Source organism: Rhea pennata, chromosome 3 (assembly GCF_028389875.1).
Source record: "Rhea pennata isolate bPtePen1 chromosome 3, bPtePen1.pri, whole genome shotgun sequence".
Taxonomy (NCBI): Eukaryota; Metazoa; Chordata; class Aves; order Rheiformes; family Rheidae; genus Rhea; species Rhea pennata.
The window spans coordinates 125,570,283-125,590,168 of record NC_084665.1 but is presented as its reverse complement, the minus strand read 5'-3'; the positions used below and the strand labels follow the sequence as shown (position 1 = coordinate 125,590,168).

Below are 19,886 nucleotides of genomic sequence, written 5' to 3'. Positions count from 1 at the left end.
ATGTCATGAAATCCCCTCAGTGGCTTGATACACGTGAAGGAAAGTTCCTGGTGTGTTCAGGAACTGAGGGAAGTTCTGACAACAGCTTTATTTATACAAGTCTTCTACCCCAGAAATCTTCCGGTGGCATTTTCAAGTCACCCTAATGGGTTGGGGCAGTAGACAGGGGATTTATTTGTTTGTCGAAGTGTTTCTATTTTAGCCTCTGATTGTTCCAGTCTGGTGACTGAAGGGAAGAGCCTTTATATGCCGCTGGAGATGAAGAAAAGGTAGCCTTTTAGCTGAGTCTGATGCAGAGTTTTCTTCTGCTGCTCTTGGTTTGATTTGCATTATCCTAGCCCTTCTCCTGCTGACAATATACTAGCGGAAAGGTTACAACTGCGATAATTGCTTCTGACCTCCTTTCACAGTGCAGAACACAGGGTCCCTGTCTTCTGCCGAAGTCTGACTAATTAAAGCATCTCTTTTAGATAGCAGTTTCGAAAAAAATATTCAAAATCAAACAACATAAGAAAAAAAAAGTTGTAATTCATTATTTGAGCCAGTTAATACATTATGTGTTCACTGGTATGACAACACTTGTGCTAGTGAAGTTGCTGTGGATTTGTAGTGTGATAAATGAGATTCATGTTCCAACCTAGAATTTTTGATTGTTGAATTTTTTTCTTTTTGCTGTTTCTAAGTTGTCAAGAGATTCCTCAGTATCTGTAAATTAAAATGTATTTGTTTAAACCTTTCTTAAAATAACAAAAGAAAGAGAAATGCTTAGAAAATAAATGTTGTTCTTTAAAAAAACTGTTGTTAGAAATGAATAATGTTGTCAGAAAATCACATGTAGCAATTGATTTTCTATCATTTTTTGTTAATTTGTAAGGCTTTTCTGTAACTCCCTGCAATTCTCTGTGTTCAGTCACAGGAGCTGATTTAATTCAGGTCACACTGAAAGAGAAAGAAAGAGTGGCTTTACCTACATCAGGTACGTGACAGTCTCTGGCTGAAAGGTTTGGTCTAAGAGTCACATCATTTCCTTTTAATTACTTTTCCAGAAATACGTTGTTATATTTCACTTCAATATTTTGTACAGCTGTCAGCCTAACAGGGATTCTTGGCATTCATTTAAGCATTTCATTGAGCCATATCTACCATTGCTCATGATAAATGTGTGAGTCCACATTATAAAAGACTATAAACTTTTGTTAAGAAATACCATAGCAGATCAGAAAGGTCATGGAGAATGTAAGACTACAATATGTTTTAGTGCTTCAGAGTGAACTTAGTGTAATGATCTGACATTATTGCCTGGTTATACATTGAGTCAGACAGCATAATAATCCAGAGAGAGAGGGGGATGTCCAAAATTTGGTTTTAGGTGCATAACTGCCTTGCTGCATATTAACAACAGTAATCATTGACATGACAGTTGGATGTAGAGATCCTTTTGCGGAGCATTTCCTCTTGGATAGATAAGTTATGGAAAGGCAGACCTTGCGTTGAAGAGCTCTGCCTCGGTTTAATTTCTCTAGATTTCTCTATGCTAGAGGCAGAAGGCTCACAATGTTATTCTATTACACAGTATTATTGAGTGAGTTCTAGACTATCTTGCTTATGTATGAACTTTCCCCAGTCTTTTCAACATATAATGAAGCCCTCCTCAAGTAAAAATGTCCGAATTTCCCGTATAGTCCTTCATAAGATAGAGGTAGGCGCTTGTGGAGGCCTCCAGAGGGAGGCCCTGACTGCGTTGGTTTAAGGATTACTAAACTGCACATGTAAATGTACAGGGTAGTCCTGTGTTGACTGCAGACTAAGCCAATTTAGGCAATTAATTTATGAAGATTGGCTCATTAGCTGTCTAAAATTGAAGTGCACATTAAGGACCTAAATTTTGTAAATTTGATTACTCCTAGTATTTCAAGAGGCTAAAGCCAGGAAGTTTCATTTTGGATCGAGCTGAAACATAAATCTTTATAGAATCAGCAGGAGTTGCCATGTGTCCCAAGCCAGGTCTTCATTACCCCATGAAATGGGAAGACTTCTGCTTTTTCATGGGCTTTCACCCTTGTAGGAGCTGATTACTCAGTTTTGAAAGTCTTTCATATTTTAGCTCACTCTGAGAATTCAATCTGTTTCCTAGAGCATTGGGGGAGAAAAAAATATGTGAACAGAGCTGGCACTTTTTTTGGTGGGTTAGTTATTTTTCTGATTGTCTAGTTTTGCCAGCAAGCATGGCTAACTAGTTTTCATTTTCATTTGTGCATTTTAACTTTGTGCTTAAAGTGCTCAGAGCTTTGGATGCTGTAAATAAAAATAAATAAAGCCAGGTGTTTGTGAAGCATATTTGCAATGCAGAATATAAGGTAAATATGATATACCTCAAGTTTTGCTTTGTTTTTGGTAAGTCCTAGAGTTTGAATCTGTTTTTTTTTTTAGTTATCTCCTTGCCCTTTAATACTGAAAAGACGATCCTGAGAGAGTTGACTGTTTTTTCCCTAGGGCAGTTTCCTTAAAACATGGAATATCCCAAAGAACAGTTAGTGTTGCTTCATCATGACAAAAAGAGGATGTTAATACCATAGATGTTTGACTATCAAAGAAACGGTAATTCTTTCAGCTAGTAAAAATAGTAATTCTCTCTTCATATATGCTGTTTTGTAGTTCCTTCTGATGCTGTCTTGAAATGGTCGCACCCTGAGACGTGGAATGATGTGGGAAAAGGCTGGGGTGGATCCAACAGCAGCATTCCCGGCCCTGGGGAAGATGTCATCATCTTACCTAGTAAGTAAGGAGGGAATGGTCTTCAGTTTTTCTCATGGTGCTGGGACCTGTCTACTTTAAGGTAGGTAGTTGTGTTGCAATGTGTGCTCATTGGCATTAGTGTCTATTTTAGTATGTGCAGGCCAATACTTTTGTTCCTGGTCATGTTTACTCTTAGCTACCGCACAGAAGTGTGATTTTTGGAAAAGAATGCTCGTGCTTATCTATTTACTCACATACAAACATGCACGCACGCACACACACACAAATACTTACCCACACTGATATTCAAGCTTGATGATGAACAAGGACTTTATTTCTGGAGCAGAGAACCTGCTAGACTCAGAATCACAGCTCACAAAGAGACTTTTTTTGACCAATCTCTCTGAGTTTTTGTACATACTACATGTTTCCACAATTGTACCAATTTAATTTTTATTTTCCTATTACATCCCAGATTGTCGGTGATAGTCTCTCAATCCATTCGCAGTGGATCTCTCATAGCTGTTTTAGCCTTTCAGCCTCAGACCTGAGTTACATTTAAATCATAGTTTAGTTTACAACCTTCCTGCGTGAAAGCTGTTTGTATTCTAGCAAAGATATTAGTCAATCTACAGTGAAATTTGGAGGAGGAGATTTGCAATAACCATTGCACCTAAAGCTGACCCTGCTCTGAGCAGTGGTTTGGACTAGATGACTTCCTGAAGTCCCTTCCAACCTGAATTATCCAATAACTCTGTGAATACTGTGTACTATATGTCTGACCTACTATGGTACTTGTTACTGGCTTATCCTCAAAACTTTTGTGTGAAACCGTGTAAATCTATCTATCTGCCTCAGTTCCACTTCTGGAAATGGAGATAACGCCTCTGTCACAGAGCCAATTTGTATTTGAGTTGAGTGAAAAATTTTTAGTTGAGACACCCCTGTCCTTCCATTTTCTTTTAGATTTGCCTGAATTGTAATTTTACTGAAATATTTTATGAAATTATTTAAATTTCAATTAATTCTTTCTGTCAAAGAATTGCTCGCTCACAGTCAACTTGTCATCCATCAGCACTCCCAGGTCCTTCTCTGCAGAGCTGCTCTCCAGAAGGTCAGCCCACAGCTTGTACTGGTGCCTAGAGTTAGTTTTCCCTAGGTGCAGGACCCTGCACTTGCCCTTGTTGAACCTCAGGAGGTTCCTCTCCATCCAACTCTCCAGCCTGTCCAGGTCTCTCTGAATGGCAGCACAGCCCTCAGGTGTATCAGCCACTCCTCCCAGCCTGGTATCATCAGCAAACTTGCTGAGGAGGCACTCTGTCCCCTCATCCAGGTCATTGATGAAGAAGTTGAACAGGATGGGATCCAGTCCTGAGCCCTGGGGGACGCCACTAGGCACAGACCTCCAGCTAGACTCCACGCCACTGATGATAACCCTCTGAGCTCTGCCTTTCAGGCAGTTCTCAAGCCACCTCACTGTCCACTCACCTAGCCCACACTTCCTGAACTTCTCTAGGAGGATGTTATGGGAGACAGTATCAAAAGCTTTGCTGAAGTCAAGGTAGAAGAATGTAGAAAAATTCTTAAGCATTCATAAAATTAGACTATTTTCTTTCTTTCTTTCTTTCTTTCTTTCTTTTTAAGAGATGATTTTAATATTTTCAAATTGAAATACTATTTCATTTGGAAGTATATTTACAGTTTAATTTTTAAAATTAAGAAGACAATCAAACCAACCCAAACCTTCTTAGGATTTGACATGTAATTTCAGGTTAAATAAAGAAATATCTTCAACCTTCAATGAATATTTAGTTTAATCTTCAGTCTTCTGACAAATCTTAAAAAATGTGTTCATTTTGGAACATCTTAAAATAATATTTGTCTTTGCTTTAGAGGACAACTTAAATTGAACTGAAAAATAGATAATTTCCACTTTTCTGATTAGTTTTCCTATCAAACAACCACAATCAATCTTTTTCAATTCTGTTATCTCACTGCCATTAATGAATAAATGTCATTAAGTGTTTGTAAGATTAGAGCCCAGTAAAAGCCAGAGGTCCTTCCAGAGGTTTGCCAGTTGCCTGTAGGTTCTGTATCCTGTTTACAAGCCCCATGTGATTGCCACATCCAGTATGACAGGACAAACCAATATTTAGATATCTGAATCTGTTACTGGTCAACACAGTTAGTAAAGACTGAAGAGTTACTGAGCTGATCAAATATGAGTATCTACTTTAGTGTGAATTAGTTACTTAATGGTACAAAAAATAGAGCTCCAGGGGTCAAGTCAGGTGCTTATATAAAGATATCTTGTATCGTTTGAGATACCCTAGGACTATTCTGCCTCTCATCCAGGCACCATCCTAGATGAGCACAGGTATCTCTTATGTCATATTTGCCAGTGTTGTGCAGAGGTCTCAAATAGCCATGACATTTAAAATGCCATTAAATGCCTAAAAGAACCAACTGTGTTTGGAGCTCAAACACCTAGTTCTCATTAGACAGCTCATTTCAGGTTTTGTTGAGATCTGAATTTCATTCCTCCAGACCATGCTCAGCAGCACCCGAGAGAACAGCCTAACTTGCAGTCAATGTATATTCTCTAAATCACACTGTGAAGGTCCATATCTGTGCTCCTTGGCTCCTGTTCCACTCTCACCTCCATTATGCCTGCCCCTCATGCAGGCATGAAGCAATGAGCCATTTCTCATGTGGTTTGCTGTCTCTCTGATCCTCTTGATTGGATTATGTGTACTTTGTTCTTCTTAGTTCCCAGAGAACATGGCCAGAAGGCAATGCCTGATAATCTGTTTCAACTTCTTGTGCATCACATTATACTCAGTTTCCCAAATATCCCTACTTAGAGCCCGTGATTCTTTAAAGACCAAAGCATTTCGGTCTTCAAAAGCTGTAAGAGTCAAAGGCAGATATAAAGAGGCACAAAGGTGCCACTGGTACTGACCACAAATTGATTACATAGGATGTGCTCAGACAATCATAGGAAGCAAAGCACAACTTACAGTGAAGCAAAAAGTAAGGGAAAAATGTTATTTAAATTAGATTAGAGAATGGAAACTGACTATTAAGCTTGTGATGGTCCTTTACTATATTGCAAATCCAATGCAATCAAACTAAACCAAACTCTGCTGTGTTTCTTGCAAAGCTAAGTGCTGTCCTCTCAGTAGAGCATCTCATTTTAGCTGCTAGGTGAGGTATTGACCATGGCCTTTGTCAGATAATGCAAGGCCCTTCACACTTAAGCTGTGCCTGAAGCATTGCAAAGAGATACCTACAGTCCAGCCCAACCAATCTCATTCTAGAACTGGAAACAGCATAGCTACATCAGCGTGGTGATATACTAATTAGCTCTCCTGAGATGGAAAGCTCATTAGCTCAGGCCTGGCACTGTGCTAGCATGACCACACAGCCTTTGGGTCAAAGCAAACATCACCAGAATTTAGAACAGTTCTGGTTCAGTCAGCTTAACTGATAAGTCTTTGCATTACACTTCAGGGTATGGTATAGAGGATTCTCTTTAGCATACTGGTGCCTACTGGTTGGGAGGCAGCAGGGTAGGAATTGAACAGTTTGACATGATCTGTGTTGTTCCTTGGACAGGAATATTTTCTGCTTGAGAAGAGTCAAGGGGCTGAGATAGTAAAGTTTACTCAATACCAGCATACAAGTCAGTGCGTGAGCATGATTAGACACTGCAATTTCCTGATCCTGAATCCTCATGTTCAGCTACTTAGTGTAGTGTATTCCAAAGTGTGAAATAAAACTGCCTCTGCTCCTGAGAAGAGCCTTACTGAATGGCTAAAGCACAGCAAAATATTTAACGACTGACAAGGAAGAAGGCAAGTGACACGTGAAAACACATTTCCTGCTAGGTCTGGTGGAGCATGTGTGTCTCCTAGCCATATTCTTTGACTATCTTTCTCGTATCAGCAATAGCAATCGCCTAGCTCCTCTCAGAGTGTATATGCAATGGAGGTGGGTCTGTCACATTAAGGTAACTTTTAATGCTTGTGTGTTACAAGTCCCCTCAGTGTCTGATTCCTTAGCGGATATAAATCTATCCCATCCCAGCTGGAAAGCTTTAGCTCAGGCTGGAAGAACTTGTACTTTTACCTCTGGAGGTTCATTCTCTAGAGCTGCAGTCATCACACAAGGACCTCTCACATGCATGAGTTTTCGGCGATTGCACCACTTCGAAAAACAAGCTGGATGAGTTTAGTCATGCCATTCGGGCAGCCAGCAGTGGCATTAGCTTCTCAAGCCCTCGGATTTTCAGGGCTTTGGTTTATGGTTTTCAGTATGACACACTCCTGACACAGCGCGCTCTGAGTGGAAGGAGAACGTGTTATAATTCCAGGCGATGGAATGTTGTTTTGAAGGGTATCGATATGATATCATGTAGCCTCTGGCAATTTCTTTTCTCTTTTCTTTTCTTTTTTTTTTTTTTCTCCTTTTTTTTTTTCTTTTTTAGGGATGGAATTCACTCTGTTATTCATTTTCTGATTTTGATTTTCTTTGAACTTTTTCTGTTTGAAGAGATGAATGCTGGAGTACTGTATCTCATATAATAGCCCTTCTGTTGTGCCTGATTTCCATTCAATGGCATGCTATGGTGTTTTATATAGCAATGTGGTTGATCAAAGGCATTTTGTGTCATTGCTGGAGTCATTAGTGAGTTCAGTCATTGTGTGTCTGAACATTAAGACTGTGACATACCTGTGAGCTTTTGTCTGGAGAAAGTATATGTATAATGAAATGTAGCCCTGTTTTCAGGCTTGAATTATCGTTTTCTGAAAGTACTTGATTATTATTATGTGAAATCTTCATGAGAGAAAAAAAAATCAGTTTTGTCTTTCTCTGAAGGTAAATCACTTGAGCCTAGTGACCTAAAGTTTAGGATTTTAACCCTTTAGTAGCCATCTCCTTCTATTACATAGCTAAGTGTATTCTGTGAAGACCGTATTAATACTGAAAAGTCTCAAAGTCTCCTTTGAATCGGTTTATCTTTCTTCTCAAGTGTGGAAGGACTTTTTTTTTTTTTTCCTGCCCGTGAGTCTTCTGTTATTTATGCAGAGCAATATTGCACTCTCTCAGGACTTCACACACCAAGCATTACACACCAAAACGTTGTTTGTTTACACTGATGAAATCACAGGTTTGCACAGATATCTCTGGATGGGAGAATTTCTTTCTCCTCCTGTGTTTCAGGGCTCACATACATGATGCTACAGCTACAGAGCAGTCAGCATTTCCTTTTTAAAGTCTCTTTTAGAAAGATCTGCAACTCAGCAAAAATATCTGTTCTAGACTGAAATTTGTCATATAAGTGGTATGCCTAGGAGCACTCCTTTTTTTTTCCCCTTGTAAAAATGTTTCAGTCTGTGTTTGATGAATATACTTATGGCCTTTGTCAACTGCAGCTTTTTGCCACATTCTTGAGCTGTGATTTCACAAACTAGATTCGTTTTCTGCCTGAGAGATATCGTTTCAACGTCTTCTGCCTTATTCTCTTCTCTCTGTTTCCTATCCTCACATACTGTGCTTTTCCTTCTCAGTTCTGCAGGGCATAAGACTATGCCTGTCCTGTAAAGAGATTATACACAGGAGTTTCTCCATGCCTGTGAAAATGCATCAAGTACTCATATTAGGAGATGTAGAAAAAAATGCAGATTGCATATGCTCTGTATAGATTTATTATATCTGGATTCTGCGAAAAAACTGGCATGCTTAATGCTTCAACCCAAAGATGCAGAGAGTTTCTTCTCAGTTGGGGTTCTGAGTAACTATGGGTTCTTGTGGTGCTTGGTGTAGTCCTTGTGGACAGAAGTATGGCATCTCCTGAACTCTCAGTGCGTCCCTTGATGATGTCCATAGAATAAGAAGGAAACAAAAATGAGAAAGCAAGTGGTGGGAAAACACATGGAAAGGAGGAACAGATAACCTTGCCAGAGTAAGACCATGTGTGCAGAAGAAACAAACCAATAAGCAGCCCTGGGACCCCTGAGTATGCAGTGCTTTGCTCGCCCCAAACAACTGTGAAATTTTAGGGTTGCAAAACAAGAGTCAAAGGCTAGGAAATGCTAATATTAATTCCATCTACTCACCTGTTAGTCCATTCCTGAATACACTTTGTATAGTCTTTTATTATGTTATGACACATCATAACAGGACCAGCAAGGACCATCACAGCCTTGGCACTGTGATTCTCCAAGGACCCACAGGTATGCATGATTCAGGACAGTGTGTGTGCAAGAAAAGTTTCTGAAGACCTCATGATATATCTTAAATGCTGTGTCTGTTGTAATGGCAGAAGTGTAAAAATTAGGCCCGAATCACATGGACTCACCCTGGGAATCATGTTGCTCAGGGACCATGCCCCCTTGATACATCAGCCTGGATGATTGCATTTGTTCATCTTAGTTCTAGTTAAATAAATAAAGATTTCTTCATTTCTTGCCCTAAATTGTTACTATTGTTGTTTGCTTTGACAGCTGCAGCTATCATCTCACCTGATGGGAACAACATCAGGCTTTCAGCCCATGTGCAAGCTAATTTGCCATTGAAATCAGCAGGAATTTTGCTTAAAAAAGGACAGAGTGTGAATTTGTCATTAATAAGGCAGAATTTCTGGATATTCTTCAGATATAATGAAAAACTTTGTACCTCCACATTCAAATTATATAGAACATTTTGTCTTCTACTATGGAAGACAATAGACTGAGCAGAGAAAAACATCCTTTTAGTCCTGCTTTCACATGACTTATAATTAGTTTGATAAATGCCCTGCTGCAAGGTTCACTGGGCTCAGGACTAAGAAAACCCTAAATGCCTAATCTTTCTCTTTCTACAAGCAAAGGGTTGGAAGAGCTGATAAACCTATATGCTAAAAGGCTTCAGTCAAGTTCTAATTATTTGTTTTGGGGAAAAGACTTTCCCTGTACTACTTATTGTATCAGTATTTGTCTCTGCCTCGAAGCAGCTGCTGATGGCTATAGGGAGAAGGAAGACTGTTCAATAGCTGATCCACTTCTCGGGATGTTGCATGGCTCTTCATATGTTCCAGACCAAAACTGTTTCAAGTGCCCCATTTTGCTGCTTTGTCAAAGTCCATTGGAAAATTTGCTTGTTCCTTAATCTTTTCTGTTATGTGAATCTGTGCCTTGCAGTGAAGAATATGAGATCAAGAAAAGCCATAGCAAATCTCTGGGTAGGAGCTGACAGTTGTCATTATCTTGAAGAATCTCATTTTCTGCAAACTATTTCTATGGAAATCACAATTAGTCCTAAACAGGACTTCTGCCCCACAGAAAGACCCTGGATAGCAACATCTTGTTGAACTCTTTGTTAAGAGTTTTTGCTTCTTATTCCACAAGGGGCATCCAGTGACTCAAAGATGCTGTACTGGGAAGTTGTTACACTTGTTGATAATGAAACGAGCTGGAAACCACAATTAAAGGGCCTGAGCTGGTTTCTACTGCAATCAACTGAAAAGCTCACAAAAATTTTAAAATTCATTAGATGGGCCCTGAGGATGGAATTAACTTCTGTGGTCTACCTTAAATGATGTGCCATTTCAGTTGTTACTTATGTCCTATTTTGAAAGCTTAAATGACATTTAAATAGTTCACAAGCTGTGGGCTGGCAACTTCAGGAGGCGCCAGTGTCAGTGCTGTTGTGCTCAGTCATCATCAGCCTTGTTCTGCAATATGAAAATATACATTAAGAAGCAGTATCAACCTGGCATGATGGGACAGAAAGGAGGGATGTGGAGAAATATGGCAGCAGAGATTAGTGTGTGACCTGCAATAAAATTTATGCCCGTGTATCTCAGCCTTGTGCTCTCAACCACACAGGTTCCCTACCTTGATTGTGCTTCAAATAAGAACCAGCATAGGAAGTCATAAATCAATTTTTATTAATATCCAGTGCTGCAGCATGCTTTAGATGTCTTCTGGTCAAAGCAGGATCAAGGAGCCTGGATATGGGATCAGAAGTGACTTCTGCTCCTTACTTTATCCTATGGGACTGAGGGAATGGCACTTCTCCTGACTGCTGTTAACTAGGTTATTAATAGGGAATGAGTAGTGCTGTGAATAAAAAAAACAGAGAATTTCAGCTTCCTGCAGATTGTGTTGACTTCAGCAAAGCTTTTCTCTTGCAAAGCCAAACCACAGAGAGAGAAGAGCAGTGACAGGGGATTGTTGAAGGTGGATTGCAACATGTGCCTTGAGCTTGCCACTAATGTCATCGTAACTATTGTACTTTTTCACTTCATTCACTCTCGTTCTGTTCCATGCCATGAGAGAAAAATACTGTCTGGACATGGATTAATTTACTCCTTGTTCATTACATTGGGTGATCAAGATTTACTTTCAGAAGTAGAGCCAGATGCATCGAGGGAGGCCAGCATGCCTCCAACTTGCTGCACTTTGCATGCATTCTTACATACTTCAAGTGGCATTTGATGAAACTTAATCAAGTAACAATATCATTATAAATATTGTGTTATTTTTTATTATCCGATTTCCATCATATCATGGAGCCTCAGCTGTAGACAAAGCTCTTGTGGATGCTATGAAAGCACATAATCCCTACTGCCTCTTTCTAAGCTAAAAAGATTTGAGTAAAGCTAAACTCAGGCAGAGCTAGTATTCTGACCTTTTCCACCTCCGCGCAATTTTTGCAGGTCATAGGCTGCCACTGCTCTGAATAACCCTCTGCTTTGTTTCTCAGACCGGACCATCCTGGTGGATATGGCTCTTCCCCCTCTGAGGGGTCTCTACATCCTGGGGACCCTCAAGTTCCCCAGCAACTCCAGCAATGTCCTGAGCGCCGCCTGTATCGTGGTGGTGGGGGGAGCGCTGAAAGTAGGTAAGCGAGCAGCTCATCTTCTGGATACCAGGGGTTTGTTTCTGCTCTTGATAAACAGAAAAAGAGGGAAGAAAGACTGTGTAGTGTTAGTATAAGCGTGCTGACCATCCTACTGCTCCAAAGCTATGTGAATGTCTGTAATGTGGACACTGAGAATGTCCATATTAAGCCCAATGATTATCCCCTGGAGCTGGTTACCAGTTCAATTAATAGCAATACGTTATAACTGGTGCAATCCTCACTTCACTGAAGTCAATGGCAAAACTCCCCTTGATTTCACCTTGACTCAATTTTTATTGGTATTTAAAAGCCCTTCCTACTTCATCTGGGGCTACTTTATGAGGCCGTAACTCCTCAGGGCAGATTCTCCCTTACTGTGTTCAGGCAGTGGCTGGTATCTATGAGCGCTAGGGAAGCACCTACCAAGAGTCACAGAGTTATTTAAAACCAAAATAAATAAAATGACCAAGATTCCTCAGAGTGTCTGGAAATCCTGCTATGGCATAAAGCTGGCACAGCTGGAGCATTTGTTCTTCTCATTGCTCTTCATGGATGAGTACCAGGACTTCATGGAGGTGTTACCTTGCAGGGGTACTGCCACTAGCACTCTAGAGGTAGTCTCCAATGTCACTGAGGTGTTCCACGTTGTCTGCAACAAACAGACTCTTTTTTTTTTTTCCCAGAAGAGTAATTACTTGCATAATTTCCTTTAAATATTGAAGATCCTGAAGCCAAGCTTTATATTTACTTACAGGAATCCTTAGGATGTGGGGATCATATTGTTGATCACTGCCTGACCTTTCTCAAGATTGGTTTTATGAACTTTAAAACGAGAATTTGTTTGTGTAATCACTTCCTGAGGAAGCCTACTCTGATATTTGTTTGTTGTTAATCTCAAGGGACTGTTTAGTTAATACACTACTGGCAAAAAAGAGTTATTTCACTGCCCTGTGTTTTTCTTTGTAAAAAAAAAAATTGAAAGCCTAATCTGGGAAGTCAATGTGTATATACTTTAAAGAATCTTGGTCATTTCTTACTTACATATTCTTCTTCTGTAGTTTAAGTGTGGTTTCTTATTGGTTTTATGAAAAAGCATGTTTTCATTGCTAAAAGCACTTAAGAAACATTGAGGCACTTTGCTACATGAACTCCCCTCCAGCATATCCACGAGTAGTAATGATGTTAAAAGCCAAACAGGTATTTGCAGCTGTTGAATTTTAGTCCAGCATCTTCTGGGGAGAGATGTTCTTGCTTTGGTTTCAACTGTGAAGATAATAGGTAGGTAGAAAATCTCCAAGCTTCCCACATCTTATCCTATCTTCTATGCTTGTTTGTAAAACTGGGAGTGAACATTTCTTTCCCTTCCTCTCTCTTTTCCCATGTGTTTGAGGCCTAAAGGTAACTTCTTGGAGCCCATCTGTCCAATCCTCACAGTTCCATGCCTGAAGGAAGGTTTTGAAGCCCATCTGTCCAATTCTACCACACCCTAAAGAAATCCTGACACAAAATAGATAATGAGACAGTTTAGTAAACAAATTTAATAGATGTGGACATCAGCATTCAACATTGCCTGAGCAGGATCTGAGATTGAAATCATGTGATCCAAATCCCCAGATCCTCCCTGTTGTGTAACTTCTCTGGGCGATTTTCAGTGTAGCAATCCTCGGCCACGTGTCATTGCCTTTAATTGACTGGCCTGGCCCAAACAAAGACTCTCTGGCAGAGCCTGGATCTTTTGTTCATGGCTTTGCTTAACACACTACTAGAGCACAATCTTCCTTGGACTTTGCTGCCCTTCAGAGTACCTGCCTTATTTGCAGAAAGAAAAAAAAAAAGGGAAAGAAAATAAAAAGAAAAATGAAAAATGAAAAAAAAAAATAAAGTCAGATGATTAAAACACAACCATAAGCACACAGGAACCCAGTGAGATGAGAAATAGATAATAAAGGAGGAAAAAAATCAATGTAGAAGTGTAGTTTATGAAACATCAACTGGATCCTGATTGCTTTTCACTAAAATGATAAGTTGCACTAAAACTAAGATGAGTTAGTGTGGTAAAAGGCCCTTGACTTTCAAAAATGCAGGGAGAGCTGAAAGATTAGAGTTCTTAGGACACCTGTGATGCTGGATGGTTTGCCATCACTTTGCTCTTCCATATATAGTTGCTATGGATTATGATCAACCAGATCACCAGGAGATATAAGATCATTAAAGCTCTGAAAAGGACAGCAAAGAACTCTGTCAAAGCGCTGGGACAACAGAAGTGAAATATGTGGGTCTCTCCACACCCTCAATTTTTTTGGGTGCTCCAGGGGATTCATTGTTATTGGACCCAGGAAGACTTTCTGATTACCTCCCATCTAGTAGTACTAGCTCCCAGATAAGGAACTTTTCTCTTTAATTTAAACTTTGAAAGTCTCTTTTTTGATGGTGGTATTTGCAATACCATTTCAGAAATGCCTTTTGTTTTTACCTTTCCGTGTTTGCCTGCCTTTAAACAATTAATTCTTTTCTCTTTTTTCTCCAGTATATAGCAGGAGGGATTGAGATTCAAAGACATTAGGTGATTTGCTAAATATCATTAGCACATCAGTATCGAAAGAAGAAAGGAAATGTTGACTTAATATGTCAGAAGTTTCTTTGTAGTTCCGTGCTAGGGTCACTCCTTCATTTTAACTCATAAGTCAGCATTAAAGTGCAGATGTCATGCATTGAAAGTGCCCTGTTTTACTGCTGAAAAAAGTCCTCAACTCCCGATAAGGCTGCAGAAGAGTCACAGATTGGTCCATTGGACTGAGCCTAAATTCCATTGTACTCAGCTGTCTTTTTTTTCTTTCTTTTTCTTTTTTTTTTTTTTTTTTGTAATAGATCCTGCTAAGTAATTATCCAGATAGGATTTTTATTTTTAGTCTCAACTAGTCCTTCCCTTCCCTTCCTTTCCATATGTAGCAGTGGTGACTTGTCAGTCCTGTCTCTCATTTCGGGCAAAAAGCCTAAGGTGATCATTGACTCAGGGCTTCACCATCTGGGGATGAAGCCCCAGACATTTCTGATGTCTCTTGTCTTCCTTGCAGTACGAGAGCTCTAAAACATTCATTTCTGTTCTTTTCAGAGCTAGTAAGAATCCCCATTTTGAGTTCCCAAAGGATAAATCACTGTGGTTCATTAGATGACCATGTGTTAGTGATGATTTCTGCTCAGCCTCATAATGACAATTAGTGCAGAAGTGAATATTACCACTGGACTGCATTCTTCAGGTTCTTCAATACCTTTATTGTGTGGGTCTCATCTTTATCTGTGGGCTCAGAGTCCCATCCTATTTGCAGTCATATAACATTCCTGCTCAGCTGCACAACTTCTGTGTATGTTTATGTATGTGTATGTATGTATGTATGTATGTATGTGTATGTATATTTTCAAGGAGTACTATAGATGTACTGAGAGCATTTTTTCATTTCTTGTAATAGAATAAGTGGTTCGAGAAGTTCACTGCACTGTCTGCATCCCCTTCAGTTCATATCTTGACCTCCATCTGTTTGCTCTTCGCACTTTCCCAGCCACTTGATTTCTTTTAATTGATCATATCATCTAAAGAATGGTTTCAGTTCACATGTTTAAGATAGCCAAATTAGATGTTACATGTACAGACCAGCGAGTGAACTGGGTGTTTCAGTCCTCACTATATCAGTGTAGAAAAAGTCAATACAGTCAGTGTAGTCAGTGGGAACTGGCTAATATAGATACCTACTTTAGAGCAAATTACTTTCTAGGCTTCACTGGCTGCACTGACTATTCTTTGTCAGCTTGGACACCCAGGCAACTTGCCGGAAGTAACTTGTATGCAGGTATGTGAATCTTCATAGAAGCAGGCTTCAGTTGCCTAAATGTAGAGCACTTGTATTATTTTGAACATGCTCAGGTGTCCCACCTGGCCTACAGAGTCTACTTAAAAGGGCACTGATCCCAGTCGCATATCTGCCAACCCACCTGGTGTATCCGGATGCCCTAGGGCTCTCAGATGGCATTAGACATGCATAATTAGACAGCTGAATCTTATCCCTAGGATAAGGCATTTATGTAGGACACCTATGTAAGTGTCTCACTTCTTATTCCTTGGACATTCTTCTCTCATTCCCAGTTGCTGCCTCTAACTCCACAGCTGTCTTATCTGTCTTATCTCTTCCATTTGTTTGGCAGCATCATCTGCCAATCTACTCATCATCCACTCATGTGATACCTCCTTGTTTATAACTACTTTCACAGGCTCCATCTTTGCAGAGTGTAGCCTGGATACCTGATGGAGCAGCTGAGAAAGGAGAAGTCAATACTAGGTGACTATCAAGCTACGCACTGACCATGATTAAAAATTCTTCAGACTTTCTGGTGAAAACACACTGCAGTTTTGAAAACAGTTGAGCAGGAAGAACCCAAGAAGTTTTGGATTAAGGGAGTACAAATCTGATATTAGACGTGGTTGCTGCAACATACTTAACAAAGTCTATTTGCCAGTGGAAGATGGGTATCTTATCTCAGTGATTTCCTTGCTCTTATGTACAACAGCTGTTGCACTGTGTTATGTTGTGAAGAAAGGAAAGGCTAAAAAGGAGGAAACGCCCACTATTCTAGGAAAGAATGGAATGAGATTTGATATGGAAAAAGAAGAAAAAAAGCACAACAAAAACGATCAGGAAGAACATCTGGAATCAAACTGAAATGTGAAAATAATGGAAAATGCTTTTGAAATCCAAGAGCAAACTAGATCCAGATTGCAGTCTAGAATAAGAGGAAATTCATGTAGAAAAGATGCATCTCTTTCTTTGTTGTCCCTTTTTTCTTTTGTTTTGTTTTGTATTTTAAGATGATGGAGTTTTATCCTCTCCAGTGGCTGGACCTGATGAAGGATTATGAATCAGCTTAAACCATTGCACTAACAGAACTGTGTGTCAGTCAATACACTTGGGCCTCACACTTCTTCAGGAAAATATGTAATTAGTGGTGACTTGATCAGCAGTGCAGGTTATTTCTTATCCGTAGGAATATTGTATTTTTCTGGCTACCAGCACTGCACAGTGCGTACATTATGGTGCCAGCACGTCCTGGAAGAACATCAGTTTAAGCTGCCCATCACAGAAGTTCATGTTTGCGGTGGGGCCGTTGACATGAAGTCAGACATGAGCCTGACAGTGAAGGCACTAAATGACTGAGCAGTGCCTGTGCTGAAAATCCAGCTTCTAGGAAGTTGCGTGTTTCCTACCCATGTGTCAATAAGTCAAACTGTGCCTGCACTTAAGACACACTTGAGATTTCCAGAGTGGTCAAACCGCTGTTCAGAAGCTCTGCCTAGACTGGCAGAGAACTGGCAAATTGGGACAGATGAGCAAACCTTTCAAATTCTAGGTAAACTTTCTAAGTGGAAAAGAGGACCTGTTTGAGAAAGTTCTATTTTCTTTCTGTGTACACTGGCATTTGTCCATCCTGAATTTTTCTGCACATCTCACCAGATACTTCTGATGACTTTTGGTCACACTTACCTTTTTCCTTGTTCTCTGACAGTGGTAATTTATCATTTCACCTTGTGATCTATCAGACCGCCCAGGTCAAATTGATGAGCTTTCAACTAGCAGTAGGAGTATGAAGTGGGGACCATTCTTGTGCCTGTCACACACAGGACAGCCAATCTGACAGGTTGATGTGCCTGAAGGTCACCACGTGAAAATGGGGCAAGTCCCCTAAAATTTTCTTATCCAGAGTTCAAAGACAGGTATTTAAAGCCCAGATACTTCACATACGTACTGCAGAGATTATGATTGCTACTTTAGGGCAACTTGATAGTTTTATCAAAACAAGTTATTACAGGAGCTGTGATTTGTGAATATACTGGTTATTTCATATGACGACGAAACGTATATTTCAGTGAAATGTATGTGGTAAATACTTAGGATTTTGCTTTGAGTAAACTAAGGTAGCTTCCATTTCCATATCTTCATTTTCATGGTTTGTTTGCCAAAGACAAAATACATATCTTAGACCTTACCTTGCTTACTCCTTTTAGCTCCTTTTTCTTATTTTTAATTTGTTCTCCATTTATTCATATAGACTGCATTTCCTTTGCAAGATCTGTCTTACTGGATTTTGACTATTCTCCACTTTCTCCCTCCAGTTCCTCACTCCTAAATTATATCTGTCTTTGCTGGCTTTTCTCTTTATTTTTTGCTCATTTGTAGCAACCTGTCTGCTTACTTCCAATATCTTCTTAGTCCTTAATATCACTGGCAAGGCATTGCATAGCACAGGGCTCTCAAAACCAGATGAGAAATACACCTGCTGGAGTAAAAGCCCCATTTCAGTTGGTTCTCCTGTAATTTAAAGTGTGCCATATTCCTGTTGTACCAATATAGTTTGCTAATCAGAAACTTTTGTGCTATTAACTTGAATAACTTGGAGAAGTCAATTATATCAAAGTTATTATCTTTATCAACTAAACCTGTAATCTCATCAAAAGATGAGAACAAGGAAGTTTCGTAGGACCTATTTTCTACAAAGCCATGTTGATTGGCATTAATTATATTATCCACTTTTAATGATTTATTAATTATGTTTCAAGTTGGACATTCCATTTTTTTTTTCTTTTTTTCCCTGCAATCAATGTCAAGCTGACAGGCCTGTAATTAGCTGGGGCTCTTACTTTTATGTTTATTTGAAATATTGGCATAATATTAGCTTTTTTCAAGTGTTATGACACATTATGAGTGTTTCAAAACTTACTGAAAAGTCCACCTTAATAATTCAAAGAGTTTCTGGGTCAACTTTTCTATAGCACTTGCACTCAAGCTATTTAAATATATTGAGATAAAACTACTGTACTATTGTTGTAAATAAGTAATTATTAGGATTATTTGTGTTCTAAATATGCTTAAAAAATAAATTTTCTAGTCATTGATATCTCCTGTATTCTTGTATCATATGCTGTTAGTCTGCAGCCAATGAAGCATTTCTGTGACCATTACTTTCCCTTTTTTGTTTTTTCTATGAGATTAATTGGGCTATGATCTATTATGAATAGTTTTATTATAGCTATCTACTTTCTCATTCTATTTATATTTTGGTTTTGTGTGTGTGTGTGCACATGCATGTGTGTGTATAGTTTTTTTTTAATAAGAGTAACATTCTTTAACCTACTGTCATGCTTTTTAGGGCTTAAAAATTACACATTTAAATCAAGGTAGACATACTTCTTTTTAAGAAGTGATAACTCCCAATTCAAGCTTTTAGAATTCACATTTCCAAGTATTTCTTTCTGAGTTTTAAACCTAGAAACCTACTTTTAAAATTGTCTTAAAATGGAGGTTGAGAGTTGGATATATCGCATGGCTATTTTTTACTGACTTATCAGGAAGAAACAGTAACCACTTTGCATCTACCAGTGAAATAATAATGCCAATAACAATTAGTAACAGTAATTAATCCTCCACCTTAAAAGGATATCATTGTTACTAAGAAAAGGTATGTGTGAATTATATTGTACTATCAAAGCAAAATTCTTCAAAGCATTTTGCTGAGTCTTTCTTGAGTCTTCAGTGTAGCTGATAATTTCATCTCAGGATGAAGGGTTGGATACGTTTAGGGTGAGTCCTTTAAACACAGGTTGCTGCGAGGGTGAAGTGGGGAAAGAGCCATTCTGCATGGAAAGCTGGACATGCCTCTTTACACATGTCTTCTGCTGCTCTATCCAGATATTTGTTTGACTTTGTCCACTGATGGTGAAGGTGCTTACTATTAGTTTTCCAATCTGAAATTAGTTTTTGGTTATGGCCCAATCGCTGATGATCTGCTGTGGAAACCACAGTTATGGAAGTTTAAACAAGAAGGCCAAAGATGGATTGGATGGAAAACAGGTGATGAAAGGCTGAATTCCCTCCACGTCCCCAGAGAAGATACCAACTCTCTAGTGTGAGATATATTAGTTGGGGAGCCACAAGTCTTATAGTGTTTGTCTTATACTCATTTAAAAGCTTTGCAGAGAATTTAAATACCCTCAAATATCAGTCATGCACTGGTGAGGAGCAATGCATTTATTATTGATTGTACTTCGTTTAAAAATACTCTTAAAGAGGAATATTTCTTTAGGATACAGAATCAGCTCTCTTTTCCAAACTAGTAATTTTTCAATATTAAAAGATCATGACAGGCCAGCTAATTTTGTACAGATACGTATATATTTTTTAGTTCTACATCTGCTGCAGTTTTCTGTTGCATAATTG

At 39.1% G+C, this 19,886-nt stretch overlaps 1 protein-coding gene across 1 annotated transcript in view; it reads left to right on the top strand.

The window, feature by feature from the left end:
* Positions 1-19,886, top strand: part of PKHD1 (PKHD1 ciliary IPT domain containing fibrocystin/polyductin) — a 264,433-nt gene that overhangs the window by 155,041 nt on the left and 89,506 nt on the right. The window contains exons 49-51 of the mRNA XM_062573127.1: positions 911-976; positions 2,656-2,775; positions 11,488-11,625. Coding sequence (XP_062429111.1) covers positions 911-976; positions 2,656-2,775; positions 11,488-11,625 — 324 coding nt within the window. The remainder of the gene's footprint in view (positions 1-910; positions 977-2,655; positions 2,776-11,487; positions 11,626-19,886) is intronic.